We start from the raw sequence: 17,765 nt of genomic DNA on the forward strand, positions 1-17,765 counted from the left end.
TCGAAACCGACCAAACAGTCAGGGCCCACAGCATTGGACAAGCCACTCCTCCCTGATCCACCCACCCGCCCGTCCCCAACCAGGCATACACCAGAAACATAAAATGGTATTTAAAATACCATTTTATGTTTCTGCTTCTCGCACTGCGAGAAAGCAGTGAGGCAACACTCCTCCTCCCTAATGGAGGAGCCGCCTCTGGGTAGCACCCTCCTAAGTGTGCAATGACTGTTTGGCTGGCACTCTTGGGCCGGCAAAACAGCCATGCGCACTTTGGATGTTCTCCTAGCATGCTGCATTTCAGCCTATGTGGAGAACATGCTCAGGCCCCCCAGGCCATTGCTGAGCACCAAACCACGGCTTTCAGACCAATCACAAGGCTGCACTGCAGCATTGTAATTGGTCAGAGCAGCCTGGGTGTTTACCAATCACAGCGCTGCATTGTAGCGTTGTGATTGGTCAGGGGAGCCTGGTTGCCATCTTCCTGTTCCATTCCTGACACGAGAAGATACGACGGAGAGGTACGTTTCTTCTTTTTTTTAAAAATCCCCTTAAAATCCCCTTACACCAATCAGTATTGGGTCTGGTTTAGTTTAATCTGACAGGGGTCTAAGATATTGCTCTTGAGAGCCCTCCACGTTCTGGTTGACCCCTACACTACCTTTGTCTGCTGGTTTGATAATGTTGCCATCCTTGTTTTTAAGGTTGTGTAAGGTCATGCTCTCTGCTCTGAAAGTGTTTTCACAGGTTCTGGATTATGACATTTCTACTGCCTCCAAATCTGCAAGTACTACTTTTCAAGGTGCTCACTTCAGGGGGTGGTGGCGTTAGGAGGTGTAACTTGTGGTTTTTTCAAGGCCAGTGTCGGATGTGGCATTGGTCTCACTGATTCGTTTTTCATACAAAATGAACAACAATGGGGCCTATTAGCAAGAAATTGCGATGCTTAGCGCGTTCATTTTTATCGCTGCCTATCGCTGGATATTTTAGCGGGGAAAACATGCTATTAGCAACGTTTTTCTCCATTGTGCTAAAGTATCCAGCGATAGCGGAGAAATGCGTGAATGTCGCTGGAAATCCAGCGATATTCACGCATTAACGCCAATGTTATGTTATGTTATGTTATGTTTTGGTAGAGCGCAAAACAGCTGCCCCAGCAAAGGGGCGTCCCGGCGCTAAAGAACCACAGAATCATCACAAAAAACAGAAAACCAGGAGTCAGAAACCTAAAGGGGAGGAAATAGATGGGTTTTGACAGCTCTCCGGAAAGCAGACAGATTTTCCATTGAGCGGATGTTCACCGGCAGATTGTTCCAAAGTTTGGCTCCTAATACTCTAAAGGAGCGCCCACCTGTGCGAGCTAACTTTGTGAGGGGAACTGTCAATAAATGTTGGCCAAGAGAGCGCAGATTGCGCTGTGGTACGTAAGGTATAAGGAGAGGGCGAAGAAGTTTAGGGCATCCAGTTTTGAGAATTTTAAAGATCATAACGAGAGCTTTAAACTGGATACGAGACTCAATCGGCAGCCAATGCAGCTTTCGTATAGTGGCTCTAGCCGAGCACCTGCGGGGAAGTCCGACCAAGGTTCTTGCCGCGGTGTTCTGTACGCGCTGTAGACGCGCAATCTCAGCTTTGTTGGCGCCCAGGAGTAAGACGTTAGCGTAGTCTAGGCGGGACAGAATTGTGGCTTGTATAATCGTTTGGCGAACCTTGGAGTCAAAGTAGCCGAGTATGGGATTAAGGCTCCTCATCAGGCCCACACAAGTGGCCGCTACTCTTTTTGTGTGGGTCTGGAAATTGAGTGATGAGTCCATCCAGACGCCCAGGTTTTTGACCAGGGATTTGGGGGAAGGAATGGTGCCTAGTGACAAAGGCCACCAGTTTTGGTTCCAGTAGCTGGTATTCTTTCCAAGAAGCAGTACCTCCGACTTGCCTGCGTTGAGCTGCAGGCAATTATCCGTCATCCATTGGGCTACGGCAGCCAGCCGGGGACTTAACCTGAAGATCCACCGCCCATTGGGTAAACAGGTAAGTCATGTTTTTAGCAGGCTTTAGGTTATAGCGACAATTGCGCATAGCGCAATTTTTTTCATCGCTTCGCCTGCCTTGCTAATAGGAGATGGCTGTGTTAGCGACTACTTTCAGTCGCTAACAGTTTGGGTACGCCCACTTTGCATGTCATTAGCGATAAATATCGCTGACATGCAAAGCGGGCCCCAAACTGGTCGCTATCGCCTAAAAGCTGTCGCTAACTGCTGTTAGCGACAGCTTGCTGATAGGGCGATAGAAATATCGCCGCTTAAAGTGCCGCTAAAGCGGCGATATGGCCCTTGCTAATATGCCCCAATGTTGGATTTATGAAACATTGGTGAAGCTCTACCCATGTTCAAAGTGGTCATGTTTTGTGGAGGAGGCAAACCTAGAGTGGCTTGTTAGCTACTTTTACCTGTAAATTTAGTGCTCCTCGTAATTCAGGGATAGTTTGAAATCCTATGGTGCTGGTATTGGCCTTGATTCTTTCCTTGAGAGCTTCCTCAGCCTCAGCCTAAAAACATCTTCTACTGTTAGTGCTAGGAACTCCTCTTTTTGTGAATGGGCCTTGCCAAAAACGTAGAGGCACATGCATAAAAGTTTCATTTTGCGATTACCAAATAACGATTTTTAAGAAATCTCTAATTGGTAATCGCAAAAATGAAATGCAACAAAACAGAGAGCAAAGAGCGATTCCTTAAGAATCGCAAACGCAACTAGGGAATCGCTGTTTGCATTTGCGACTCCATTCTTTCCAATGGGCCACAAGGTCCATAGGTGAGAATGGTCTTGCATTGCCCAAATTGCGATTGTCTAATTGGTAATCGCAAATTAGGTAATGCAGAGGCATGGGTGCCCAGGGGCCTAAGGCCCCCCTGAGGTGCCCCTAACAAAAACAATTGCACCTGTAAGGCACACACATGCCCATAGGGGCATGTGTGCGCCACATGGCACTTTAAAAAATGTGGTTTTGTGCATTTTTCAAAGTATGCACATGGTTAACATCAACTTCAAATTGATAGTAATTCGAGTTTTCTAAATTCACAGTTCGCATTTAGGAAAGGCTTCTTGCATGTGCACTAGGGAGTCGCAAATTGCGATTCCCTATTTGCATTTGCAATTTAGGTAATCACAAGATATTGCAATTACCTCAATTGCGAAGCCAAAAACCTTCATGCATAGCAAAAGGCCATTTTGCGATCGCAAACGGGCGATTTTTGCGAATCGCACTGTTTGCGATCGCAAAATTGCTTGATGCATATGCCCCTAAAGGTCGGTTGCTGATGTTCACTTACTTTTTTTGTTTGCCAAAAGTAACCTGTTTCAGCACGTCAAACTAGAACAAGAAAAAAGAGACCTTAAGGATCTTAAATCTAGCTGTAAAAAAAACAACTTAGAAGCTAATTATGTCAAAAACAACAGTCAAAACTAAAAAGAAAAAAAAAAACACCCAATACATTCACCTTCATAGCAAGACAAATATGAGTATTTCACAACGATTTAAAGTGAACCAAGTATGAACCAATTTGGGAGGGAGGTCTGAGATAAGTAAGTGGCCTATCATATTTTTGTTGGGAGATTTTCAAATTAAATTTTTACCTACATTTTATTGTTCTAAAAAAAAAAACGCTGACAAACCAATTCAGTTCAAAATGTAAGTTCTTTATTTGAAGAATTACAAACGGGCACAATATACCCGAACATCTTGGTAATTAAATAAATACAATTTTAAAACTTCAGAGCACTCCATCATTCACTATGTCAGATGACAACCGCAAGAACTTGTATCTAGATTGTAGTAATTGAAAGTATTTCTGGTTGAGGTGCAAAATAGTCACATTTTCATTCAACTTTCAAGTGAAATGGCTGCAGCTAGTTGTGGGGATTCAGAGCAATGTGCAAGATTTAGCCAGACCTGAGTATAGGTGCACACTTCACTTTTAAAATACTTCATTATCAGCAGCAAAATCAGTTTGCCCACAACAGAGTCATTCTAACGGGGACGGGAGATTCCCGTCAGCGCTAACAGTGGGTAGGTATCCACTTCAAAGCCAATGGGTCCCATAAAAAAATAAAATTGGTTTGGCCTTGCTTGTCCTCGCTTTTGCTTCCAGGGATCCACACAAGACCATCTGAAACCAACACTGATCACACAAGTTCACTCGTTCATTGTTTCCAGCAAGCAATTGGTGGATTTGAAGGCCTCCGGAATATCACTATCTAGCTTGCAGATAACCTTGTAGATGGCTTTCTTCCAAGAAGGGTCAACATCTTTCCCCGTGAGAACGGCACTGAAAAATTCACGCAGAGTGATTTGGGAAACATCAAGGAACTTGGCTGGAATCTTTAAAAAATAACACAAAAGTTTGTTAAATACATTAACTTATAATAACTTGCCTCACGTATACATTCCTGACGACATCATAATTCACCACAACTTACATCCAAGGCCAAACTTACAGGCTCGGCTATCCAGTATCCCACTTTTGTGAAGTAATTGCTACTCAAGAAGGCGATGAAGCAAGGGTCATCATTATGATAATGCCCGTGCCCCCATGACGTATATCTGTAATGCCAAGATCATCGAACGTTCCAAGAAATCCCTTGTGCTGATTATCACTAAATGTATCAATACCGCAGTCATACAGGGCATTGTTCCCTTGAAACTAAAACATGTTCCACTAACCCAGTTAAGAACCCTAATGTTGACTTGGGATCCTTGAACAAAGACAGTCTTTTTAACCAGTGTCCAGCTCTGGCCAAGATCCTATAAACTGTCGTCAACACCCAGAGGAACTGTTCACTGCTTAAGACCATGACCACACTTGTGCAATTGTCCTTCACCACTCCTTGGCAAACAAAAGAGTTGACCACAAAATACTCCCAAATCATCATGCAAGAGTTTAGTAGGTCCAACCCTCAACTGGTTCACCTCACTCCTGTGTCACAGATCTCACCAGCTGAAACAGACCTCATTCCTGGCTACTCCAACAACCCTTTGCTGAGGGTCCCACAAGGAGCATCTTATCTTTATCCCTCTTTGATGCCTATATTGTACCCCTGTGCTGCTTTGTGAGTACTATCACACATACACCAACACCCAGATACGTACCAAAATATCCAACATCCCAGTAACATTCAGCATTTACAAGACAGCCTAATGCAGATCATTCAGTTTAATACGTTATGCTGAAATGCCTATAAGACTCAGTGTCACCTTTAGGTCCTTGAGTCAGCCCGCCAGCCCAAAAGGGGGACAGAGGCACAGGCTTTCGGTTCACTGGTGGAAGACAGCGTCCATATTTATAGATTCCTGTGTCCCTGTTCCTCCAACCTCTAAATGAGGCCCAGGGAACCTATTACTAGGCAGAGGCATCCCTACTTTGTTACAGTTGACCAGGTGCAATAAGCAGCAGTTCTTTCTAAGAATTAAAACAAATGAACTGCCGACAAAGAGAAAACATGGCGTCTGATGCCATCAGTGGTCTGGCCACACAAGCTGCCTCATTATTAATAAAGGTGGCAGGCTTGCTTGAAATTAAATATCTATAAGTGTTATAGAAGCACAGTGGGGCTCATAAAAGCATGGGACCAGTGGCATGATATGCCCCTCCTAACCACTAAACCTCACCCCTTGTGACTGCCCTAGCTCTGTCAATCCCGTCTTTCATGTCTGCCTCCACATCCCAGCCTTTCAACATGGCACCTTTACCTTCCTCCAAGGCCTGGTTCATGTGGCTTCAAAGTAAACACATAGTCAAGTGTCAACTCACCTCATAGTCACTGGACTTGTTATAGTGTTGGTTTAGGATGCGGGCCAGCTCAGAATCCCGAGTCACGGTCAGCCTGTCTGCACTGACCACCCCCTCTGTCACTGCCTGGCGGGAGAATTTCTCCATCTGAATGTAGAAGAACTCACGGAAGTTGCTGAACCACTTGATAAGCTGGGAGGTGATGGAGCGGTTGAACTATGGAGAGATAAGAGTGAATGGTGAGTGCAAATAATAATTCAAAACCCCAAAGGAAGACTGGTCATCGAAATCTGAGGGCTTCATGCAAAAAAAATCTACAACTTACACACTACTGTGACTCATCTACTTGTAAAGCCACCCTGCCTTTAGATAACTGGGACACAGAAGGGTACCAAGGCACATTGTGCCCAATACAGAGTACGCTTTACAACTTTGCAGCCCTCACATTCATGCCCACCTGCTTCCCCTCACTTTAATCAGCTTTTTCTTTGCTCCCTCCATGATGAAGATTCAACAGTACATAGAGAGTGGATATAGTGGGCATGTATCATTGCGAAGGGAAGGGAGTGTGAGGCGAGGAATTCAAAAGTACTGCGAGTAACTTGCACTCACACCCACATCCCACCCACCGCCTTCGTCCACACCAATGTGAAAATTTCCAAGCATTCTTGAAAACAGAAAAAATATGTCTTAGCGCAAAATATCCTTCAGACAGCCCAGCCAAACCGGCCATATACTCTGGAAGAAAAATCCATTGCGTAGTCCTCACAAAAAAGTACTAGCCCCAGTAAATTGTTGATCTTGGTCAGCTGTGGCAAGGCTTGCGCACCACCCAAACTGTTAATAATTACATTACTTAGATAACAGTTTTGATAGTTAAATAAGCAAGAAGAACAAAATAATAGTGTCCTGAACTACTGCTCAGCTATCCACAAAGTAGTTATGGAAAACGAAAAAGAAAGATAGTGGTGGGAGGGGTATACAGAAGTCATCATTACATATACATATGTCATGCTATTGAATGGTCCACATGAATTAATATAAAGAAATGTCTGAGCTCTCATGAATCGCCTTGAATGCTTTGTTTGCGTCCACTTCATAGATACATGAAAAAAAAATGATATAGGATAATAAACAACATTTTTTCCTACCTAAAGGGTCTCAACCACGGTTGGTCTTAAAATAAACATATTTAAATCAAAAACTTAAATTGGCCAACAAAACACATTAAGGATGTAATCTACAAAATACAAATAATCAATTGCATGAGATTGTAGCCAGGAAACCAGCACAGACTTTAATGTTTAAGGCCTCTGAGCCATTTGCTTTTTGTTTTCAAAAACAACTTTAATGTTTAAGGCGTTTGGGCCATTTCTTTTTTGTTTTTCGAAAACAAGTTCCCGCTTTAATAGTTTGTTTTTGGAAAACAAGAAAGTTTGATGAAGGGCAGCCTGAAACATGGTGGGTGCTCACCAAATTTTTGTTATCTTCAGAGAAGCCTCCATCACACAAATATATCTACAAGCCTGTGGAGTACTTTAAATATAAGGGGCGGGTAGTACAGCAGTGGTGGCGAGGTAATGACCTCTGTCACCCTGACAGATGGCGGGCTGCCCGCTATACCCTAAATCAGGCTCTTACACTTTAAACTGGATTCTACATAATCATTATAATATAGTTTGTTTTTTTCTTTTAAATGCATATAATTTGTGTTTTCAATTCTCAGGAGCTCCCTAGGAGACCTAAATAAAATGGCAATTCCAACGTCATGAGTTTTGTTGGTTAATTTATATCTTTGCATTTTAAGATTTTTAGATTAAAAAAACCTTCTTCAGGAAGTAATGTGTATTGCCTATGATGCTATACTAGTTGCTCTGTGCATATATGATTTAAACAAAAAATAACCGACACCAGTCACTTGAGTCTGTTATCTAATACAGTGTGTTTCATATATTATAAAATGTGAGCTGTGTGCCTGACTTTTGCCTTCTTTTAGTTTCAGCCCAAGTCACAGTTTTTAGGAATCAGTTCCAGTAGAACAAGATACTGAAAAAACGTTGACGTTTTCTTGAAAATGACTGAGCGTGCACGAATGCACACAACGAGGACGATTCAGAAAGGGCCTCCGTGGCGGTGGGAGAGTGGGGAGTGGGTACCAGCGTGGCAGGACCTCCCCACTGCAGTTACTCATTGTGGAAGTCCCTTGACAAATGCGGGGCCCCTGCCACAAGTGCCCCCCCCCCACCACCACGACTGCGGTGCCTTCACCACGAGTGCCGAAGCCCTTTGTGAATCTGCCCCAACTGAAAAGCCTACAGAGAACATTCCAGAATACGGGAAAAAGCTCAGCCAGAGATGGTAGTCTTGGGCGCCTGCCTACCTGTGTATAGATACACCATGCGCAATGACGCTATTCAATGTCCTGTTTTTACTTGAATTCAGGGAGAGCCGTACACTTAATAAAACATACATATAAAGGTCCGTTGGAAGTGAATTTAAGAAGGGAAATCTCCGCATTCATGTAAAAAACATATCAAACATTTGATAAAGACGACAACAGAGTTTCGATGTATGTATGTATGTATGTATTTGACTCTTATTAAGCGCATCTGTCACCCCAAGGGTATCCTGGCGCTGAGACCCTATTTAAACCACCGATAGAATGTTTATATTGCCCTAGGGAACAGATAGGTCTTAAGGTCCCTTTTGAAGGAGGTCAGATCTTGCTTACCCCTCAGCACTAGCGGAAGGGAATTCCATAATGAGGCGGCTGTGTGGCTGAAAGCTCGGCCACCTATCCTAACTCTAGTGATCCTTGGGATCCGCACCAGAAACGCCGATGAGGATCTCAAAGGCCGGGCAGCTTGGTACCAAGAAAACAGGCCCTGGAGTGGGATTGGTCCAAGTCCATGCAGCGCCTTAAATACAAGACATGCCGCCTTAAACGCGATCCTCTGCTGTATCGGCAGCCAATGTAGGTCAGCTAAAGCTGCCGAGGAGGAAGCAGATCGCGGGCGCGATAGAGCCAGTTTTGCCGCCATATTCTGGATCCTCTGCAGCTTCAGGATCAGTTTTTTTGGGGCTCCTAAGAGTAGTGCGTTGCAGTAGTCTAATCTACTGAGTATAATACTCCGCACCACCTCAGCTCTAAAACCTTTGGGGAGAATAGGCAAAATTTTGCGTAGGGCACGGAGCAGGCCCATACAAGTCGCTGCGGTCTTATTAACTGAACCATCCAACTGTAGGTCCGGTTCGAATACCACTCCTAAATTACGGGCCGATTTAGCTCCAGCCACAGAGCCAGGAATGGAAGGTGGCCAGAAGTCGTCAGGCAGCCCCCGGGGAAGGCGATCAGGAGAGCAGTGGAGAACCTCTGTTTTAGCCCCATTGAACTGGAGTGAGTTGGTTCGCAGCCATTCAGCTGTGGCCGACATACAGCGATGAAAGGTGTCTTTCGAAACCGCCTCACTACCCTCAAATGAAAAAATCAGTTGAGTGTCATCGGCATAATTGATGACTGATATGCCGAATGACTTAATCAGTGCTATAAGGGGTCGAAGATATAAATTAAACAGGATCGGACTAATCGCCGACCCTTGAGGAACTCCCTGCTTCACCTGTCGAGTGGCAGATTGAAAAGGTGGTAAAGCCACTGCTTGCTGTCTGTCACTGAGATAGGACGTTAACCAATCTAATGCTAGACTGGTTACACCCACACTATGGAGACGCTCCAGGAGAACCGCATGGTCAACCGTGTCAAACGCGGCCGACATGTCCAGCAGTACCAGAAAAACTGACCTGCCCCTGTCGACACGCGTTCGCAGATCATCTAACACGGTGACCAATGCGGTTTCCGTGCCATGTGCCGGCCTAAAGCCATACTGAGCTGTATCCAGGCAGGAGTTTAATTCCAGATAGTTGGACAAGGCTTTTGTGACCCATCTCTCAAGAACCTTTATTACAAAAGGTAGAAGCGAGATGGGCCTATAATTAGCTGGACAGGATGGATCTAGAGAAGCCTTTTTTAATAGTGGAGTTACTATTGCCACTTTCCAGCTTTCTGGAACTGTCGCCGTCATCAGTGACTGGCAGCAGATGGAATGAAGTGGAGGAAACAGCTCAACCTGAAACGCCTTCCAGATCTTATGAGGCATTGGATCTAGTGGTGAGCCCGATGACACTCCATTGGCCAATAAGACAAACTCCTCCGATGTTGGAATGGGAAAGCAAGGTAAACAAGATGTATCCACCTTGTTGTTATCCCGAAGCAATACCGAACAGCGGAGAGGTTCCAGTGAAGGAGGTAGCGGCGACCCCAGTTGTCCAGGCACTGAGAGTCCGTTCAAGATGGTTCTTATTTTCTCCTCAAATGCAGCGGCCAATGAATCGCACAGGTCCTGAGAGGCCGGGATAGCGGGAGCTGTACAGGACGGATTAGATAAGTTGTTAACCAGCTTGAACAGGGTTTGCGATTTATTTGTGGCCTTATCCAGGGTATCTTCTAAGAACTTTGCCTTATCATTTCTCAGCTGGTTCTTATATACCTGTAAGGCCACTCTATACGCTACCCTGTCCAACTCCTTATATCCTTTCCTCCAAGTACGCTCAGCCTGTTTGCAGCAGATCTTATGCTGTCTCAGATCGTCGTTAAACCAGGCATTAGTCGCTCTAGGTCTCTCCCTCACCCTCCGCATAGGGGCCAGTTCATCTAGGGATATCGAGATTTGCTGACAGAGTGCAGCGTAGCTCTTATCTACACTGTCCTCCACCTGAAAACTCGATGACCACTTTTTCTCAGTAAAAGAGATTGAAAGTTGCTTCTAGTTGCTAGAAGATGATGTAACTACAATAATCCAAGTGGTCTTCAGTGTTACTTGTTTATTGCTCCTGAAGGTCATATGTTTAAAAAGCTCAACAATATTAAAATTCCAAACAGTATAGGACCTTGGATCATATAGACATTTGTGGAAGAATCCATCAAAATAGTGTTTAACAACTAGGTCCAGCATTATGCTGGTGTAATCTTTCGTAATTTCCGGCATTTTGTGGTACATTTGTTATAAGAAATGCCTGAAATTATGCCATTTCGACACATCGTGTAATTTTTTTGTCCACTCGGGGCAAAATTCTACAGTGGAAGCACAGGAAAAGTATGAACAAACAGAACGCGAGCGGCTACTGTCAGTGATACGTGCGATTTAGCACCTTTTTTATCTGCTTCTAAAATGGATTTGATGGCGCATCTCATAATAATAATTGCGCTAAATACCGGGTCTGCAGTTTGCATTATTTTCCTAACATTTCATATAATTATGAAAAAATGAAATCATATGATATTCGTACACTGTTATTATCAACTGTATTCAGACAAGATGGAAGGAGTGGCTGAATTAACCTCAGCTGGAATGCTTGCAGCCGCATTATAGCAGATAGAGGAGGAGACCTGACCTGATCATTCTGGCAGGACTGTTCCTATTGGAGCAGGATCAAGACTGATTTGCTTTTGGCTCGTCTCTGTCTAGCGTGGCTTAGTGGGCGAAAAACCATGGGCATGAGATTCACTGTTCCGACTTTACATTGTGCCTGGCCAACGTCATCGCTAGATGGAACAAAATCAATCCCCGACACGTTTCTACCTATGTGCTTCATGAATGCAATGTAATTTTACTCCTCAGGCATAGCATACACTGAGGGTAGATATAAATACCCGTTGCTACTTAAAGTTATACTCCAGACGCAGACATTGTGATCGAAATATCTGTAAATGTTCATGGTTGGCAACTGTGGATACATTCTATGAAACGTTTCATCAATTTAAATTGCTGCGAGAAGACTGAGCGATCACTGCATAAGTATCTTTACTCTGTTATATGAGATGGAGAGGTGGACCTCATGAAGGCAAAGTCTCCCAAGGGGGTAGAAGATGTTCCCACCAGAACAGAGTCAACACTGGTACTTGTGTTCCTGGCAGAAGGGTTCTGAAGTAATTTAAATGGGACAACCTTCCATAGGATCCTTCATCTATGGAGAAATATCAGCCTGAAGAACCACCCCAAGCAATTAGTGGACAACAATTCAGCGGCGCTCAGATTACGAGTCCCCTGCTAGGTACTCTATTGTTAGCCAGTCGAGTTGTGGAACGAACCATTTGAGCTGCTGCTCCTGAATTGTGTCAGTTGTTGCCCTGCTTTGAATTTTTAAACTTGCTCGTTTGCACATGCTTATTTAATTGCCATATTTGCACATCTCTTAAATCTTAAATCGTTTTTAACCTTTTATTGTGGTTACCTTGATTGCTGACTACTGCATCACCTGGTCCGCTGCCCCTGACCCCGTTCCGCCACGGCTTGTGCCGATTGAGCGGAGGGTCGGCGGGGCTAGCAACCACTTCCGGCTGTACTGGGCACTGCAGGTCAGCGCTCTAGCGTTGCACGCCTAGCACGCTCCCCTCTCTACTTAACTGGACTGAGGGCGCGGACGCGCGCAGCGGCGCTCAGATTACGAGTCCCCTGCTAGGTACTCTATTGTTAGCCAGTCGAGTTGTGGAACGAACCATTTGAGCTGCTGCTCCTGAATTGTGTCAGTTGTTGCCCTGCTTTGAATTTTTAAACTTGCTCGTTTGCACATGCTTATTTAATTGCCATATTTGCACATCTCTTAAATCTTAAATCGTTTTTAACCTTTTATTGTGGTTACCTTGATTGCTGACTACTGCATCACCTGGTCCGCTGCCCCTGACCCCGTTCCGCCACGGCTTGTGCCGATTGAGCGGAGGGTCGGCGGGGCTAGCAACCACTTCCGGCTGTACTGGACACTGCAGGTCAGCGCTCTAGCGTTGCACGCCTAGCACGCTCCCCTCTCTACTTAACTGGACTGAGGGCGCGGACGCGCGCAGCGGCGCTCAGATTACGAGTCCCCTGCTAGGTACTCTATTGTTAGCCAGTCGAGTTGTGGAACGAACCATTTGAGCTGCTGCTCCTGAATTGTGTCAGTTGTTGCCCTGCTTTGAATTTTTAAACTTGCTCGTTTGCACATGCTTATTTAATTGCCATATTTGCACATCTCTTAAATCTTAAATCGTTTTTAACCTTTTATTGTGGTTACCTTGATTGCTGACTACTGCATCACCTGGTCCGCTGTCCCTGACCCCGTTCCGCCACGGCTTGTGCCGATTGAGCGGAGGGTCGGCGGGGCTAGCAACCACTTCCGGCTGTACTGGGCACTGCAGGTCAGCGCTCTAGCGTTGCACGCCTAGCACGCTCCCCTCTCTACTTAACTGGACTGAGGGCGCGGACGCGCGCAGCGGCGCGCCAAAGGCAAGCCCGTCTGCGCCCGTCCGCGCCAAGTCCGCTGCACGCTGCCAGTCCCCTTGTGCCCTCTGCTGCTACTATGCCAACATACACACGCGAAGGGCTTCTCTCCCTTTGGGACCGTTCAATCTGCACCCCCCACCTCCTCTACCCTGGCTCACCTATGGTTCAATGCCCTCACTGTGGCTACACCACTACGGAGACCCCCTTACTCCCTGACAAGTTAACACACCTCAAGGTGTTCAGTCTGAACTGTAGGTCCCTGGTTAGTCACTATGAGGATATTTATGATCTTCTGGCCGACCAAACACCTGACATTTTGTTTCTTACGGAAACATGGCTAACTAACGATACTCTAGCCATTCCGACCTTGTCCCTTCCACCAGATTACTTAATACAAATTCAGAACAGACCTGTAAAGAGAGGGGGAGGTCTAGCAGTGATTTTTAAATCCCCCTTTTCCTGCTCGCTCTCTCCGGCTAATATTGCGGATTGTGAAAGCTCTCTTTTTAAAATAAAGATCCTGGACACCTTCACTCTAACCGGGCTTCTGATTTACCGCCCACCTGGCCCTGTTAGGTCATTTCAGGATTCCCTGATGGCCACTATCTCTACTATGATTTTAAACTCCGCTAATTTTAACCTATTGGGAGACTTAAACCTACATTTTGACTGCAGTGAGACCTCGACGGTGAAAGGTCTCCTAGATGATCTAGAAGCATGTCAACTCACACAATTTATTAAAGGGCCCTCCCACGCAGCTGGCCACTTATTGGACCCAGTGTTCTCAAATATTCCGGATATTATTGCCTTTCCTCCAAGCCCCCTCAGCTGGACAGACCATTATTTGATCCACATTTCCATTCGGATAGCTAATAACTTTCAAAGACAGCTTCCCCCTCCTATCCCAAGACGCCCATGGCACAAACTAGACAGTAGTCTGCTCATAGACAACCTGAAAACCACGTGCCCTGTTTGGCCGGTGAATCTGGAGGAAGCAGATGTCGTATATAGAGAGTGGATTAATAAATCGTTAGACCAGCTGATTCCCGCAACACTGTCCAAGTCCAAACGTGGGCAACCTCATCTCTGGTATTCAGAAACTCTTGCTGGACAAAAAAAGCAATGCAAGCTGCTTGAACGCGCCTGGAGAAAATCCTATGACCCCCAGGCCAAAATTATATTCAGGTCTGCAACCAAAAAGTATCATAAACTAATAAAAAAAGCTAAGGCCAGCTATTACACTGACAGGATTTTGTCAAGTGCAAATCAACCTAAAACAATATTCGCTATGGTGAAAGACATGACTAAGTTACCAGAAGGCCCTAACAATACGATCACTTCCAATGCTCACTGTGATGAGATTGCCACCTTCTTTATAAGTAAAGTACAGGGTATTTACAAGTCCTTCCCCTCGATTGCTGTAAGCCCCGAGTCTACCAAAGCCGAGACTCTACAAGATCTTCCACATTCTCTTTGCACTCTCCCTCCTATTTCGGCGGATCAGATGGACAGGCTGACTGCAAAAATTAAATCCGGATCCCCCGAAGACCCTGTAAAACCAGAAATGGCGCGACTTCATAAGGATCCCATTTTGTCAGAAGGTCGTATTCTGATCAATAAAACCCTGGAACTAACTACTATACCCAGATCCTGGAAGCATGCCAAGGTCGTCCCTCTATTAAAAAAACCTACCTTGGATCCCTCTAAGCCGGAAAATTTCCGACCGATATCCCTGCTGCCTTATTTATCCAAGATAGTGGAATCTTATGTAAATTCCACTCTGATTAATTATCTAGAGGTCAATGGAATTCTAGATGACTCTCAAAACGGTTTTCGGGCGAATCATAGTACTGAATCGGCCCTATTAGCCGTTACAGAGCAACTGAGGGAGATACAGGACCAAGATGGTACAGCGGTACTGGTCCTGCTGGACCTAAGTGCAGCGTTCGACACGGTCTCCCACGAGATCCTCTTAAGAAGACTGTGGGAGATCGGAGTCCGTGACGGAGCACTAGAGTGGTTTGCCTCTTTTCTGACAGACCGCTCCTTTCAGGTCCATGCTCCACCGTATAAATCAGGAAGGTTCCCGCTGTGTTGTGGCGTTCCCCAGGGATCCGCACTCAGCCCCACGCTATTTAACGTATACGTCCGCCCCCTGGCCGCATTAGCCAGAGCTCGTAACATCAAATTAACATCTTATGCGGATGATACACAGTTAATTTTTTCCTTTTCCAGTGATACAGAGGCAGATATAACTAAATTTCAGGAAGATCTATTGGCAATTGCAAACTGGATGACTGAAAATCGCCTCCAGCTTAATTCATCTAAGACGGAAATATTACTGGTCGGTAAGGAACCTCAAAAATGGAACGATCAATGGTGGCCGTCTGCATTAGGCCCTGCACCCACCCCTAAGAAGGAAGTCAAAAACTTGGGTATTATGGTCGATAACCGCCTAGACCTTGACTCCCACGCCAAAAAGGTGGCAGGCACGTGCTATGGCCGAATACGGTCTCTGAGACCCATCTTGGGCTTTTTTGAACCCCAAGTCCGTCAGATGATCATCCAGGCCACGGTGCTGTCTAATATTGACTACTGCAATGTCCTCATGCTAGGCTCCAATCAATCCACAATCTACAGACTTCAAAGAGCGCAGAATGCGGCTGCACGCAGTCTGTTCGGTCTGCCTAAAAACTGTCATATCTCCCCCATACTTCATCGTCTGCATTGGTTGCCTGCAAAGCAACGCATTCAATTTAAGGCACTGTGCCTTATCCATAAAATTCTCTACTCCTCGGGCCCAAAAATTCTGCAAAATCTAAGTTCTCTATATGTCCCTACTCGGGCTCTCCGTTCTGCAGATTTGTTTTTGGCCCACATTCCTAGGATCCGGAGAAGTAGAGCTGGAGGTCGATCCTTTAGATACCTGGCCCCAAAATTATGGAATACAATCCCGCTCGAAGCTCGTGTTATTACGAATCATCTGCTCTTCAGGAAGAGAATTAAGACCTGGCTATTTGCCACTCTCTAGCCCGACTCTGTGGCTCTTCCTACCTTTGGCCTGGTTGCTCAGTATCTAGTCCGTCTGCAAAGCGCTGGGACGCCCCGTTGCTGGGGTAGCCATGCGCTATACAAGCTACCATAACATAACATAACATAACAATTCCTATTGTTCAGTCTATGAGAGAGGAAAGGTATGTGGGGATCTAGGCACCCCCCCCCGTATGACCCCTAATCACTTATAACGTAGAAGGAAGCTATGGGTGAAGCCTGGGTCATACTAATGTAACAGTAGGCAAGTCGAGGGGATCCTGAGGCCACATTTAATAATGAAAACCTTCTGAGGAAGTGTGATGGGTCCCAACTTGACTTTCCATTCATGAACCTCGTAAAACTTCTATAATCGAGCAGCAACATCATCACAGCTATGGTCCAACACAGCCGACCACTTCTGCAGATTGTACAAACTCAAGAATCTAGACTCTCTTGAAATTATGGGATCGCCTGACCCTCTGAGTGAGATGCACGTTTGTGGTTTCTAAAGCATTAACTAATAAAAACAATTGTCTCCTTGTGGAAATTTCCTAGGATGAACATCTAGCTTTAAGCATTGAGACGTCCCCTTGTGTAAGCCTGCTTTGGTACATCAAAGCAGTCTCCAGTGCCAGGTCATATGTGACTACTACTGGGGAATGCCAGCAATAGGCACAGCGATTACCTTGGCCACATATGGTGTTTAGCAGCATGAGTAGCTTCGGACCTGACCAGATGTTGTAGGATGCTGCTCTCTGATGGGCTGCTCACCAGAATTGTCTATCATCTGACTGATGATGTCTTGCGCTGGCCCAGCGGATTTGTCAGAGAAAAACAGATGACCAAGATCGAGGGAATGCACATTTCAAGATATGCTTACCCAGTACTCCTCAATGACAAATTACATAATAAAGTAAATTCGTAAGACTTCCATCCAAAGCAATGTGTTCTTCAGAGGCCCAGCTGAAAAGAATTCACACAATCACACATGATATAATGACATGGGGTGGGAAGTCTACAAGCACTCCACCTAGGGCTTATGTGTATCTGCCTGAGAGAAAGAACATGCAAGATCCATGTTATGCTGTCCAGCATATGCAGAATCCTGTGAAACACTGCAAGAAAGCTAAAAGGAAGGTGAAAAGTCTGGACTCATAGCATACCCAAGTAGAGAAGAAAAAACGTGCGCACGCAAACCACATGAGCTGCACAAACCCATGTCTTATCCCTCCCTGGAGAGAAAATAAGTTCGAGAAAACTGGTGGATATGTGAGAGGCAGAGCCGGGAGCTTAGGTGAACAGTGGAAGAGACCTGTTTTCCAAAGAGTAAAGTCAATGATGCAGGAAGAATGCGAAAGACAGATGGTCAGACGACCAAAGTCTTAATGTGCCTACAAGTAAAGACTACAACTCAATTGTGTCTGCCACAAAATTACTTGATGCACCAAAAAACAACCCCTATAAAGGAGGGTCGTTCTACCAATAGCCTTGATAACGCTCTAAAAACCACCGCCGAAACACATGCTGGCTGTTCTAAGTAACACATTTGGAAGGATTTCAAAATCATTGCACTGGTGGAGTGACTTTTACTAGAGTCACATTTTTTGTAGGAAGAAATTGAGCAGAGCCAGGATGTTTC

General features: G+C 45.3%; 1 protein-coding gene across 3 annotated transcripts in view; it reads right to left on the reverse strand.

Moving 5' to 3' along the window:
• Positions 1–3,669: 3,669 nt before the first annotated feature.
• Positions 3,670–17,765, reverse strand: part of LOC146798746 (prospero homeobox protein 1-like) — a 91,901-nt gene continuing 77,805 nt past the window's right edge. For all 3 annotated transcript variants that reach the window (XM_085626038.1, XM_085626036.1, XM_085626037.1), the window contains exons 4-5: positions 5,802–5,996; positions 3,670–4,372 (exon numbers count right to left, since the gene is read on the reverse strand). In XM_085626038.1, coding sequence (XP_085482164.1) covers positions 4,187–4,372; positions 5,802–5,996 — 381 coding nt within the window. In that variant the 3' untranslated portion in view covers positions 3,670–4,186. The remainder of the gene's footprint in view (positions 4,373–5,801; positions 5,997–17,765) is intronic.

This window comes from Triturus cristatus, chromosome 9, assembly GCF_964204655.1.
Source record: "Triturus cristatus chromosome 9, aTriCri1.1, whole genome shotgun sequence".
Lineage (NCBI taxonomy): Eukaryota > Metazoa > Chordata > Amphibia > Caudata > Salamandridae > Triturus > Triturus cristatus.